We start from the raw sequence: 14,603 nt of genomic DNA on the forward strand, positions 1-14,603 counted from the left end.
GCTTTTGGGATAAAATACATGTCCCAGCCTGCCTGCTCATATTTCCAATCTGATTTCATATGATTCCCCTTCATAAATTCTTCAGCCCAGTCTAACTGGTGGCCTAGCTAGTAACCCTAAAATGGCACTCCATCTCTACCTCCATGCATTTGCATGGGTGCCACCCCCCACATGCTCTTTCCCAACAGCTCAGGAGCTTCCTCCTAAGGGAGCTCTTCTCAAGTCTCCCAGTGCTAACACCAAACAAGCAAGGTGTTAACTTTATCAAAGGAGACAAAACTACTTCTAAAACTATTCGATATCATTTAGTTTTTACTTCTTTGTGTCCATTTTTCCCTCTAGTACAATGATCTCTGGATGGCCTCCATGTTTGTTTTTGTCTTTTAGTCCCAGCACCTAGCACAATTCCTGGCATGGTGGAGTCTCCTAATAAATGTTTACTCAAGTGGATTATGGGTAAGTTTTTCTTTTTTTAATGCATGGTTGTTCAGAACAGCTAACTGTATTGTAGCTGCATAAACATTTTTTAGTATTAAAAAAACCAAATAAGCTCTGTAATAAACAATAAAAGTTAAAGATCTTAAAGAACCCAGAAGTGTAAAGAACAGCTAGCTCCATAAGACTGCAGTCTTCCAGAAATTCTCCCGAGCTTTCTTTCAGAAGCAATCTTTGCATCTGAATCAGAGTGACCACTACATACAGCTGGAATAAAGTCAACCATTACTGAGAATCTAAGTACATTTCCATTTAGAGGAACAGGAAAATCCTGATATTTTTCTCCAATACTCTCTTCCCATAGACTGAAACCTGACTTTGCCTGAGCAACCTCCTTCTTCCATAACTTATCCAGAACAATCATTCCCTCTTCCATGTCTCTGATTACATGTCAGGAGCCAAGGAGAGGGTACGCTTGCTCTTTCCTGATGCTGCTTCCACACCACTTTCCCCTACCATCTCTCAAGTCTTCTTTGGAGAACTTTCTCTGTCTGTACCACCTTTCCCCAATCTCTCCAAATCTTCCATATTTGCCATTCCCCAATTTTAGGTAAACCACACAAGGGCTTCCTTTGGTTCTCCTCAGAAAATACAATCAGTCCAGCACTGCTCTCAAACCTGCCTCTCAAACCCCGCTAGTCACCTTCTGAGAGAGCATTTAGAATTCATTCACGCTGTTGGGAATGTCCCAATTTGGCTCCAGCGTGGCACCTAAACTTGCTTGCTTCTCAAGTGGGCAAGAAAAACTGGTTCTAGCTACAGCCTTGTCTGAAACCTGATGAACAAATCCAAGTGCTGGCTTCTATAACCTGACCTAGGGTTAATCAGTTTCCTCAAAACACATCCTTAACTGAACGGCCACCCAGAGAAATTGAGTCTATTTCTACCCACACCCCCAATTTTCTTTTTGGATTTTTCAGTTTTGCCCAATGCAAATGGATTACTTTGGCAAATTGCAGACAACTACCAAACCCCTCCAGGGGCTATTCAACTTCTTGCTTTTCACAGAGCTGGAAAGGCCTAACAAATTCAGTTCTTCCTGTCTATAAACTGTGACTTGGTGGGTCTTCTCGGTCCCAGGTCTCAGTTTATCCACAACATAATCTGGGGTGAAGGCTGACTCTGCCTCCAACCTCGGGACCAAACCTGGACAAAACCCAACATCAGCCCTGGCCTTGCAAAGTCTTCAGATGAAAAGGCTTTTGTCTCTGGGAGTTGGGCTACAGGTACAGTGGACTCTTTCCCACATAAATGCATTGTTTCAATATACACATGATCTTCTTGGTTATGTTTCATGCAGCATAATCATTTGCTTAAGTTTCCTTATTTTCTGGAATGGGCCCTGTTCCTGAACTCACAAAATCTTAACATTAGGCAAGAAGGGTCCACAGAGGTCATCTAGTTCGACCTCCTATTATCCTGTGAAAGAGTCACCTATTACAACATCTCAGAACACCTCCAGTGGTGGGGAACTCTTTTCCCCTCACTGAGGAATGGCAGCCCAGTCATCTTTAGACAATTCTGTTTAAAAAAAAAAAAAAAAGTCTTCCTTAAATAGAGCCAAATTCTGCCTCCTCTAATTTTTGCCTATTTGTCCATGCTCATATTCCTTGAAAAGCAACTCAAAGTTTAAATGACCTGAACTATGTTATCTCCCTCAGAAATAATGGCACAATTCAGGGTGACCTTCCTGAACAGTAGTCACAAATACCACCCTTAATCAGGGACGACTGATGTCTGTGTATCATGCAGTATGACAGAGCCACCAGAACATAATCCTAGAATCACTGATTTGGAGTTGGCAGCAACACCTCTCATTTTATGTCCAAGGACACCAAGACCCAGAAGTTGAGTAACTTGCCCAAAGTCACCCAGGAATGTGAAAAAGGTAGTATTCAAACCCAGGTCCTCTGACCCCAAGGGCCATTTTCCACTCTCCCACACACCTAGAGTAAACACAATGCCCCACTGCAAGTTGGGAGGCATAGCTTAAATAATGGCCCTAACTCATTACCTGTATGAACACAGGTAAGTTATTTCACCTCTAGTCTTCAGTTTTGTCATCTGTAAAATGGGGGACCTCACTGAGTTATTGTTAGTGAAGCATTTTGTAGGCTTCAATATGCTAAAGAACTGTGAACAAAAACATAAGCTGCTGAACAGCTTTATGAAATGGATATAAATCAACCAAACTGGGTTGAATTCAGTAACAAATCACGATAAAATGTCATTTAGTTTTATTTAAAAGATTTCTTGGGAAGATTGTGCTGAATCTAGGCAAGGGTTGTAAGGTTTTGTAAACAGCCAACAAAACCCTGGGAAAGAGCTTGTACGGGCTGGCTTAAGGATGACCAGAGCGGAGGGGACAGGCTCCTTTTGTGTTGGTGTGCCCCAGCAGGAAGCATACTGACAGGGCATGTCCTGGGATCAGGTTGCCTCCTGAAAACAACAACGCAGGTGTCACAGGAGGGCACCCAAGCATGAACTTGTGGGCATAAAGGAGCACCTGCATCTCACAGTGTTCTCTTAGCCCCCCGAATGACGCTGAACAGCAACTACCTTTTTTTAATCAAAGATGGGAAGACAAAGGTATAGAAGTTAAGACATCAAAGGCCTAGAATTCTAGTGATCCAGCTTCTCTGCATGTGTGAGCCCCCTTCCACACTTCAGAGTGAAAACCACCAATAAACAGGCCCTTGATTCTACCAGTACTGTAAATTCCTCCCTGACTGGAGAGATGAGGCATTCAAAAGCAGATTAACAACTTGAATTGAATTTGGGACTTTGTGACAAGTAAGAGTGATGTAATTAAAAAGGAAGCTTAAAGAGAAGTTTGAAATAATGTGTCTCCAAGAAGAAGGTAACAGTCAGCCCCTCTTGTTGGCTGGAGCAAGCCTAACCCAATGGCCAGCATCTTCTTTGCAGACACAGTACTCAGCAGGCACTTCTGGTTTTCTGAATAGGCTTTTCTCACAAAAAGAGATTACTTACTGTCTGTTATTATATTAGCTTTTGGGGAAAGTCTAAATCTATCTCATGGGAGGAAAATTAAGTTTTGCACAGGATACTATCAAATTCTCAATAAGCTGAACACTGAGGGTCTACACCTACAGAACCAAAAAACCATATCTCACAATATGCACACCTGGTCATCTTCTCACCAGCCACCCTGCTTTGGGCACTAGACATCATGCCTTGGTGAACTTAACTATAGAACTCCAGGCTTGGGGACTCCAATGTCATAATTATTGAGTACCTGCCATCAAATGGGATAGTATTTCTAAAACAGCACAGTATGGCACATAGTAAGCACTTAATAAGTGCTAACATCTGAGCCTCAGTTTTCTCATCTACTTTTTAAAAATGAGGAAAATAACACTGTCACAGCCTACCTCAGGGAGCTGCGAGCAAAGCCATTTGCAACTTTACAATATTTGCTACTATAACATTACTATTTTTTTCCTTTTTTTTAATTTAAATTTATTTATTTAACATAATTAGTTTTCAGCACTGATTTTCACAAGAGTTTGAATTACAAATTTTCTCCCCATTTCCACCCTCCCCCCCACTCCAAGATGGCATATATTCTGGTTGCCCTGTTCCCCAGTCAGCCCTCCCCTCTATCACCCCACTCTCCTCCCATCCCCTTTTCCCTTCCTTTCTTGTAGGGCAAGATAAATTTCTATGCCCCACTGCCTGTGTATCTTATTTTCTAGTTGCATGCAAAAACTTTTTTTTTTTGTTTTTGAACATCCGTTTTTAAAACTTTGAGTTCCAAATTCTCTCCCCTCTTCCCTTCCCACCCACCCTCCCTAAGAAGTCAAGCAATTCAACATAGGCCACATGTGTATCATTATGTATAACCCTTCCACAATACTCATGTTGTGAAAGACTAACTCTATTTTGCTCCTTTCCAACCCATCCCGCTTTATTGAATTTTCTCCCTTGACCCTGTCCCCTTTCAAAAGTGTTTATTTTTGATTACCTTTTGATTACATTATTATTAATAAATCAACAAAAGGAAACACATGTACCTGATCGGGCAATCCCGCTATCCCTGTCTTCATTCTGGCCTCTACTGGGCATATCAACAGGAGTGCTGTGCGCTGAGACAAAGGCAAAGGAGAAACATGTTAGCAAGATCCCTTTATGTACTGTGGCCAACTCCAAAGGCAAGCTGGCTTTTAAAATACCTAGAATGATGCTGAAGTATCAGGAGGACTTAGTGCTTCCAATAAACTACAAGTACATAACAAGGCTGGCCACTGGCAGATAAAATCAGAAACACAAAAAGAATGATCACAGTGTGAGCCAAAGAAGACAGCATAGTTCCCCTGGGCCCAAATCAGCTCCCCTTTGGTTCCAAGCTCATTTTTTTTTCCAGGCAGACATATTTAGATGTTGTTATCATTGTCCTGAGAAGCAGGCAGCTGTAATTTCTAAATGCTTCAGAATAATTTTCACTATTTCAATACCCACTATGAATAAACTAAAGGAAAAGAAAAAAAAACAGAAGGGAGGAAAAATCTCCCAATTAAAAAACAAGTTTTCCTCAGAAAACATAATAAAATATCTTCCAAATGTCTCTCTTTTTCATTGTGGAATTATTGGGAGATGAAGTACTCGAAGAAGCAGAGCCTTCTAGAAATACCTTACTGACCTCAATTGAATACACAGATAGGTAAGAAAGCAGAACAGATTCTGCCACTAAAAACTCTGACAGTGTGCCACAAAGCCAATGACTCTGTCTGAATATTATACATTCTTCAAAGTGTGTTTATATTCACAAATTTTAAAAGTATATCAACATGCAAGCCACACTCTAAAGAGGTAGGAGGGTGTCACTTTCATTAGGGCATCCATTAACCAGGGTGTTGGGCTGACTTCTTCCTGTAAAGAGGCACAGTGTGAAATGAACACCCATTCCAGAGAAGGCAGCTCTTGAGATGCTTGTGGCAAAAGTCCCCTCCAATTTGGCATCATGCCAAGATGGACTGTAGCGATGCCACCTTCATCCAAAATTAGCAAGAGTATTTAAAGCTCCTATTTCACCTACCAGTCAAGACCAGGGTCGATCTACCTGGGAAGAACCTAGGAACTCACATGAGCTCTAATTAAACAGCTACTGGCATACTTGTGAGGTGATCAAGAAATGAGAAAGAGGAGACTCCCATGCTCTTATTAGAAATGATTTAGGTGGAAATCTATATTAAGTGAGAATGCAGGGGACTAATGGATAGAAGATAGAGCAGCAAACATGACAGCTCATAGCAGCAGAAGACACTCTGGGAAATCAGAAAACATAATCCTCTTAGAAACCCTAAGGGCTCATTGCTTTTCAAAACCAGCTAATTCCGGGCCATTAACTGAGAAATGTGCAATAAAGGTTCATTGGTAGTGGAATTTTGAAAACGTTTTGTACTTAGCTGTATTCAAAATCAAATTCTCCCACTCCAAGAGCCCTTTGGGTTGCTAGTGAGGCTTTACAAGAAGATTCTTGGCTAAGAACAGCCACAGGGTTTAGTATGTGTGTGGGTCATACCGAACTCAGCATTCCACACAAACCTGCAAAGAAAGAAGCGCTCCGGGTGAGCCGGAGAGGTCCTCCTTCAGCCAACCCTTGCAGCAGTTTGCTGCTGCACACCTGGAACACACCTGGACACCGGAACACATGAAACGGGCGAACAGAACATATCAAAAAATAATCACGGGTTAAAGACAAAGCAGAAACAAAAATGAAAACGAAAAACCCAACACAAAACAAAAAAGAAAATGAACACAACACACACACCCAGGACACATCAGTAATTACAAATGTTCTTTCATTGTTATTGCTTTGGTTTTTACCTAGGTTACTTCCAGCACGACAGGGACCCAAACTATTTTGATTTGAGCTCAATTTTCCCAAATTAGCATCTTGGTTGATGTATTCAAAGCTATCTTGCAAGCTAAAAAACAAAGAGAGAAAAGAAGGGAGAAAGAGCAGAAAAATGTCAAGAGAAATGTCTAGGATTAAAAATGAAACAGTTTCTAACACTTTTTTTATGTCATGCAAATCATTGATATCAATTCAATGATTTAATTTAAATTTAATGATTCAATTCATTAAACATTTATTACTGACTCTATGCAGGGTACTCTGGGAGGTGCTTACTATTATTAATTAAAAATCCTTTCTATAAGTGACTTGTCTCGCCTCTACCAAATGGAAACAAAAATGACTGATGTTTAAAGGATTATTTAGGGTACAATAAAAAGCCTGGTTAAAAATTAAATGATACAGAAACCATTCCCCCATCACACTACAGAGGAGTGAAAGAAAACTATGGTTTTGGAAACTTGTCTTATGGAGCAAATTTCCTCAAGGATTTTTATAATTCAACACTTCAGGTGGATATGTGATCTCACTGATAACATTCTCCAGCAGTGCTGAATACAACCCATCCATGTTTTCTCATCTGCTGTGACTCTTGTCTATGGGCTCCCACGAATCCCCATGATGTCCACTCACCATACTAGAGGCTGTCCTTTAGATCTCGACAGAAAACGAATGGAGCATATGTGGGCTGTCCATTAGTTATCCCCTCCTCTCACCATGTGACTGGTCCATTTCATTTTCTGGTCCCATTTTTCTCTGATAATATCCTCTATCCTGCTTCTCTTTCATAATTCTTAATTGGTAATATAGGCAGTATATTGCAACTACTCTTAATCAAAAAGTATTCTTATTAAGTGCCTGCTATGTGCCCTTTGGGCAAACCATTAAAATTATTCAATGGAGTTTTCTGTACTTTTCAAAACAAAATTTATTGTGATCTTCTCTCACTCCCTCTTAAAATAGGAGTAATAACAACACCTATCTCCTGTGGTTATTATGAGGTTAAAATGAGATAATATTTGCAAACCACTTTGCCACATACCTCTTCATCCTTGGCACTGGATGTGAAGGCAGGAGCTGCAATTGTCTTCATGAGACTTTGCTTAAGTTAATTATGAGCCATGCAAAGTCATATGGTCAAGTGTCTCAGAAATTTATAGACAGGTTCTTTTGTTGTTGTTGTTGCTTTATAATAAAACCAACTGCTCTATTCACATCTCCAAAGAGAAGCTATCAACTCTCCTATTTAGCTGTACTTTCTTCATTTCCTCTGGTTTTGTTTGTAAAGAGTTATCACCATAGGTAGTTTAATGCCAACTTAGTTGTTGGACAAACCGTATTTTAAAAAAAAGGGTACTGACAACAAAGAACTGGGGTGCTTTTCTATCTCTGTCCACAACTTGGGTTGCTGAGGCCAAAACAGTTTCGCCACCTAATGGACAACACTCAGGTGTCCCTAGTATCACAATGACTCACAATTCCAAAAATGTTGGAATTGAGGCCTTAGAGAAGTACATGGGGAGCAAATGTCTCAAATGTATTTGTTAATTATCAAGCTGTCTAGAATAGTATCACAAGAAGAGGTTTAAAATCATTTTAACTAAAAACTCAAAACATAAGACTATGATTATACAAATCATGTTAAAAGTTGAATTAACCTCAAAAGTCCATTTACAAAATAGAAAATTTATTACCATAAATAACAAAGGACTGGTAAAATAAACTAAAAGAGTTAAGTAAAAGAAAAACAGCAAGTCTTACATAAGTTTAAATAATCATAATGGGTTAAAGCTACCTGCCATTCATCAAAAGTTAAATATTCACATAACACCAAGGATTAGTTTACTTTACTGTTCCAACTCTAAAACGCAATTTGTTATCAATGTGAACAGTTCCAAATTAGAAAAGATAGCCAGAATCATTGTTACAAGGTTTTTCAGCTTTTCAGTATACAAAAGAAAAAAATGTTCATCCTGCTATGGAGACCATGCTGGTAGGAACAACACTTGGTTTAAAACAAAAACCTTTCCTATGTTCTAAGATATCCTCCATAGCATGACTTCAAACTTGCTTCCTATTACTTTAATTCAGCTTTCATTGGCCATACCTTATTTTACACAGGGCCTTTTCTCTGACATTATTCAAGCTTAAAAATTATGAAATATGATAGGATTTAGAATCTCAAAGATAAGAAGGAATCATACTGGGGAATTATAATGTTCCTACTTAGAGGCATAATCAAGAAGAATGAAACAGGAAAAAAAAGAATTCCAAAAGCTCTTTTCAGAGAAGATCTTTGCTGAAACTATACAATGTACTAATATCAGTAAGTAATAAGGCTTCTGCTCAACTTTTTTGTTTTACCTAAAAAAAATACAGGTTGGCTAAACCAATCCTGTCCAATGGACCAGATAAAGTTGTTTATAAAGGGACAGACTGTATATAAAAGGGAAGGGAAGATCCACACTTAGAAGGGGGCAGCCAGGTGCAGGGGGAAAGCTGGACCTGATTCTGCCACTTTTAAGTTGTGTGACTTTGCACAAGATTTGGTTTCTTCATTTGTACAATGGGGATACTCTTGTTTACCTGTCTATCTTGGAGGGGTATGGGGAGGAGCAAACAAGGTAGTAGTATCAGTGAGTGCTTTGAAAACTGTAGGGCACTGCATGAATGTAAGGTATTATTATTATTATTATTATTTAGGAACACACATTTAAGGACATTGAAAGCTAGCAGAAATAGCTTTCATACAAACTAAAAGGCCATGGGTGACAAAAGAGGAGATAGTGTGGCAATCTGATGGAACACAACACTGCCCCTTTTCTTTCCCCATTTTTCACTCTTCATGGAGTAAGACAGCTATAGTCTGCCTGAGAGTAGAAAGATGCTGCAACAGACCCAAAGTTTGAACACTGACCATCCACAGTCCCAAGACCCCCTGTGAACACAAAAGAGCTCTTCAGACTCATTCTTGAGGTGGAGGGGTAGTGGCCAAATTTAGGTGGGTGAATTCTAAGGCCAAATGTAAATTAATTCCTTTCTCATGTGACAGCATTTCTCATCACAAAGATTTTTTTTTATTAACCTGAAGACTAAGTACCTTAAAACAACAGCATCTTCTTTTTTCTTTTAAAACAGATATCAAGAGGGAGGGGAAAATCCCATACTTACTTGTTAGTACTTCCACAGAAGCTGCCCACCCTAGCAGAGAAGACCTTACTAATCATCAGCTGTGGTGGAGAACTGAAAGGGGAAAAACAAATCAAATAAATGTCGAATTTATTCAAAATGCAACATCATGCTCCTCCTCCTCAAACCCTGAAACAAAGGCTGGAAACTTACCGTATATAGTGGATCTTTAAGGTAGAGCCTTTGTAACTCATTGCCACGGAACCAAACATCATTTCCCCAAGCATGTTGACGTCAGAAGCTGGTCTTGTATACTATGACAAGCACAAAGAAGAAAAGAAACTCAGAGTTGATATGCAGTAGTAGTTGACATGATAATAACAGTGACAGCTAGCACTTATGTAGCACTTGAAGATTTGCAAAGTGCTATAAAACATTGCCTCATTTTATCCTCACAACAACCTCAGGAGGGAGGTGCTATTACCATGCAGGCAAACAGAAGTGGAGTCACTCAGGCATTAAAGTGTCTGAAGACAGGATGTGAATTCAGGTTTTCCAGATCCCAAGTCTAACGCTTTCTCTCCACTGTGCCTGTAGTACCGTGGTTTTGTCCAATCCTTTACTCTAGGCTAAGAAAGAGATAGTGACTTTTTCCTTAAGTTGGCTGAGGTCATCTTATAAAGTCTTGAGCTTTGATGCACAGTTTCTTCAAATTTGTTCTCAATACTGATTCATGACTTTTTCTCTACAAAACTTGATCTTCCAGGGGATCAAAGCAATTTACCAAATTTCTTAACCTCCACAAAGAATCATCACTATCTCCATTTAGAAATTTTGCAAGAGAGATTATTTCATTTGTCCTGTATGTTATACTTTAACACTTCAAAATGGTGTGTAACTTCTACACTGCAGAGGTCAAAGACAGAAGGAAATGTCTTCCACATAGCAAAATATCCATAGCAGCACAAAACAAAAGGGATGCCCGCTGATTAAGAAATAGTTGAACAGATTGTGACAAACGTAACAAAATGTTATTATACAGTAAGAAATGCTAAATGTGAGGAATTCGGTGAAGAACAGGAAGACTTATGCTAAGTTGGAGGGAGAGATCCAAAAGGGCAATATGCATAATGACTGCAGTTATATAAATGAAAAAGAAAAAAGCATGAAGACAAAGTTAAACTCTGTAGTGATGATGCAAAATACTCTACATGTGATATTTCACCTCACAACAAGTCTTCAAAGTAGGTGGTATTAATATCCCAGTTTACAGTTGAGGGTAAGTGATTTGCTTATGTTACCCAGCTAGTAGGCTGAGGCAGGATTAGAACTTGTCTTCCTGACTGGAAGCTCAGTGTTCTATCCATTGCACCATCCACCTGGCTACAAACAATTATGGTTACAGAGAACAAATCATTAAACATACTTCTCTCTTTGGACAGAGATGAGGGAAAACACAGTGCAGCTATTGTCAATGACTGTTTTGGTTGTTTTTTGTCTGTTTGTTCAGAGGTACAAGCGAGGGTTCAATTCCAAAGGGTAGGTGCTATATTAAGAAATGTGTGTGATGTAAAAGCAAAAGGCATCAAAAGACTTATTTGGAAATGAAAAAGATGACTTTGACAACACCGGTATTCCTTCAGCAACAAGGTCTTGAGCCTTCTTTCATACTTCAGTTAGGTTTCATGAGGTCGTGAAGCCAAAATATTGATTAGCCTTTTCTACTGAGGGACCCTGGAGGATGCCCCATAACTGGACCCACGTTGGGAATTGTTCCAGATTGGTGGGAACTGTCAGAGGCTATATGTACCATGACAGAGGTCCCCATAAACCTGAGCCACCAATTTACTTGGTGCTAAAGAACTTTGAGTTAATTGCAAATATAAAACATTCGCTCTCCTTTTAGTATTAAGAACATATCCTGTGAAGAAACAGGATCCAGGATTCTTCTTTAACCAAATTATTTAATGCAATATAACAAAGGCTAACAAAACTGCTAGAACTAGAAGACTAACCCGTTCAGTTTGGGTTAGTGAGAATTAAAAACTCTGGGATTTTACAAAATGCATACAGCATTTTTGTGATTTTTGTCGTCGAGTCCTTTCAGTTGTTTACAACTCTTCATGAACTCACTGGGAGTTTTCCTGGCTCAGATATTAGAGTGGTTTGCCACTTCCTTCTCTAGCTCATTTCACAGATGAGGAATTGAAGCAAAAAGGATTAAGCGGCTTGTCCAAGGTAACAAAGGTAGTAAGTGCCTGAGGCTGGATTTGAACTCCGGAAGATGAGCCTTCCTGATTCCAAGACCAATGCTCTATTCACTGAGCCACCTAGCTGCCCCATTCTTACGACAGGACCACTATCTACCAGGATTTCCCCCTACCCCTGCAATATGGATTAGGTTAGCTTTTCTCTGAAAAGTGACAAAGCTGCCTAAGAGGTTGAGGTTCAAGCTGCATCTCCCTTGACACAGTTTCCTGGCAACCTCTGGCCCTATGGATGGAAATTTCTGGTCAACTAAAGGGCATAAAAAGGCCTCGTCAGACTTCGCAGATAGGCCAAGACTAAGTAAATCACAACACTCTACCCTGATGAACATGGAACCCTTTCTATATAGAGATGAGGGGGGCCAAATCTATGCATTTTAGTAATTTTCAGGTTTCTGAAAACTTCTCAACAAAGTGCTGGAGTATCCTTATTGAATATCCTTCCTATGCTATGGCTGAGGAAACATCCTTTTGTTCCAACACTGAACTTGATCTAACAGGGTACCAGCCCAAGTCAAGCATGCCTTTCCAGGTCTCTTCAGGATTCAGCAAGGGTCTGAGATACAAATGGAGAGATGTAGCCCACCCAACCCACCCACAGGTTGCATACTGCTTAATGCATGGACTTTAATTCCTATTTCTATCCCCATGAACTTGACACAAGATCATTCTACCTCCTGGATATTGATGCCTTTCATTAGACTCTGCATAATGGCTAAACAAGAGGTAGGCTAGGGGAACCAGGAAAGAAAAGTGAATTTCCAGTGCCACACCAAAGAATATAACAGCAGTTGTTTTATCTTGTTGCTAAAATAAACAGCAGTTTATATAAGAGATCCTTGGCTGCTACCCTTCCCTACCAAGCCCAAAGCTAAGCCTTGTGTTATAACAAATTGCTTCTTGGTTCAGAAAAGAACTATAGTGCATTGTTCAATACGAATAAACTAAGTTCTAAGGATATCTGGAACCAACTGCCCAAAAAGTACCTGAGGACTCTATTTCACATGGGCAAAGAACAGTTCACACTGGCTACGTCGATCTACTACTGGCTAAATGAACCATGTTATTTGAGTTCTGAACATCCACTTCTCTCCTTTATTAATCATTTACAACCCCTCTAATCTCTCCAACACTGTCCCCACTCACCGTCTTCATCGTTAGCCCCCGCTCTCCTCCCCCATTTCACAGCAGACCTTTGCACAGCCCTGTCCATCTTTCTTTCCCTTTGCCCAACTGAAATATCATCCCACATTTTCTCACCTACTAAGGACTTGTAGACCCACAGGACAAAGGCTCTATTCCTCCCTTCTCAAATTACCCTCTATTTACTTATTTAAGTGTAGATCCTCCTAGTAGAATGTAAATCCCTTGAGGGCAGGGAGCATAGTACAGAGAAAAGACTCTGCATTTGGAGCAGAAGGAGGTGGGTTCAAGTCCCATCACTGCCACCTGATGATGATGATGAAAATGATGACACTGTTGATATGGTCCTTCATGACTTGCAAAGCTTCACGTCTCATCTCATGAGATCCTGTGTGACCTTGGGCCAGTCACTTAGCCCCCTCTGGGCCTCAATTTCCTTATCTCAAATAAGGCACATGGGCCAGATGGCATCCAAGGTCCCTTCCAGCTCTAAATCTAAGATTCTTAAGGATGGTTCCATTTTTTGGCTCCATTTTTGTCTTGTATCCCAGCACCTGCACGAGACCCAGATGGTCCTAGAGGTAAAGTCAAGCCGGTGACCTTGCACAGCCCTCCCTCACTCAAATCAAAGTCAACTGCAAGTCATGTCATCATTTCCCTGATGTCACGGTCCTCTTCAAGAACGAAGGACAAACACAACAACAATCCCAGCACCTAGCACAGGGCTTGGTACCTAGAAGGTGCTTAATAAACGCTTGCTGAATTTCATTTGGAATTCTGCTTTCCACACATGAATACCAGCCCTCTGAACCAAAACATACCTTTCAGTACTGGGCACCTCCCAGTAGTACAGGCATGCTGACTCCTAAGGGGAAGCTCATATACACTCAAGAAACTCTTGTGGATTCTTAGGGCTGTTCTCAATGGGAAGAGAGATAAAACAAGGGAGGATACTTCTCCTACTTGCTCCTTTTCATTGCGCCACAATACCAGTACAGATTATGCTCAGCTACCCATCCACTCCATCACTGACAGAATCCTAATAAAGCTGCCCCCAGCCAACATTCTAACTTCCTTATAGGCTCCACTGAACAGCAGGCCCCCTGCCCCCACCTAGCTCCTCACCTGCACACATACTCAGTATCCTAACTTCTTCATACATGCCTCACTGCTCACTAGAACAACAGGTGTGTCTATGAACTCATTTTTCTTTCAGAAACAGCAGGCATGTTCACGTGATGGGATCCTAGACGCTGCCTCTAGCTAGCCACTGCCCCCAGACCTGTTCCTCATTTTTCCTTTAGACAAAAGGAGTTGTCGGTATCCTCTCAAAGGGCACACATCTATTTATGCAGATGTACCTTCCTGGCCCCAGATCAAGGAAGGAGAAGACACAGACTCACCTGACAAACTGCCCTTATACTTGCAACGGCACAAGGGATAGAGACTTTGCACAAAGCACCTACTATAAATATGTTCTGAAGTGAACTGTGGCGTCATGTTGAGAGCAGCAATACATGTGTACATATATTCAACCACAACCACATCCATCTAGTCTCAGACAGGACCACAATACTCAGCCAATCAGAAAGCAGCACTTGTCAGATGCCCAAGCAGGATGCGGACCCCAAAACAATAGAAGGGACTTTCCCTAACTAGGCACCTGCACGGTAATAGTAAAAAACTGACCT

General features: G+C 40.5%; 1 protein-coding gene across 4 annotated transcripts in view; it reads right to left on the reverse strand.

The window, feature by feature from the left end:
• Positions 1-14,603, reverse strand: part of FNIP2 (folliculin interacting protein 2) — a 144,906-nt gene that overhangs the window by 65,291 nt on the left and 65,012 nt on the right. For 3 of the 4 annotated variants that reach the window (XM_036762772.1, XM_036762770.1, XM_036762774.1), the window contains 5 exons: positions 9,716-9,816; positions 9,545-9,616; positions 6,343-6,443; positions 6,061-6,150; positions 4,530-4,601 (listed from right to left, as the gene is read on the reverse strand). In XM_036762772.1, the coding sequence (XP_036618667.1) occupies positions 4,530-4,601; positions 6,061-6,150; positions 6,343-6,443; positions 9,545-9,616; positions 9,716-9,816 (436 nt within the window). The remainder of the gene's footprint in view (positions 1-4,529; positions 4,602-6,060; positions 6,151-6,342; positions 6,444-9,544; positions 9,617-9,715; positions 9,817-14,603) is intronic. The other variant, XM_036762771.1, reaches the window with a different exon arrangement.

Source organism: Trichosurus vulpecula, chromosome 6, assembly GCF_011100635.1.
Source record: "Trichosurus vulpecula isolate mTriVul1 chromosome 6, mTriVul1.pri, whole genome shotgun sequence".
Taxonomy (NCBI): domain Eukaryota; kingdom Metazoa; phylum Chordata; class Mammalia; order Diprotodontia; family Phalangeridae; genus Trichosurus; species Trichosurus vulpecula.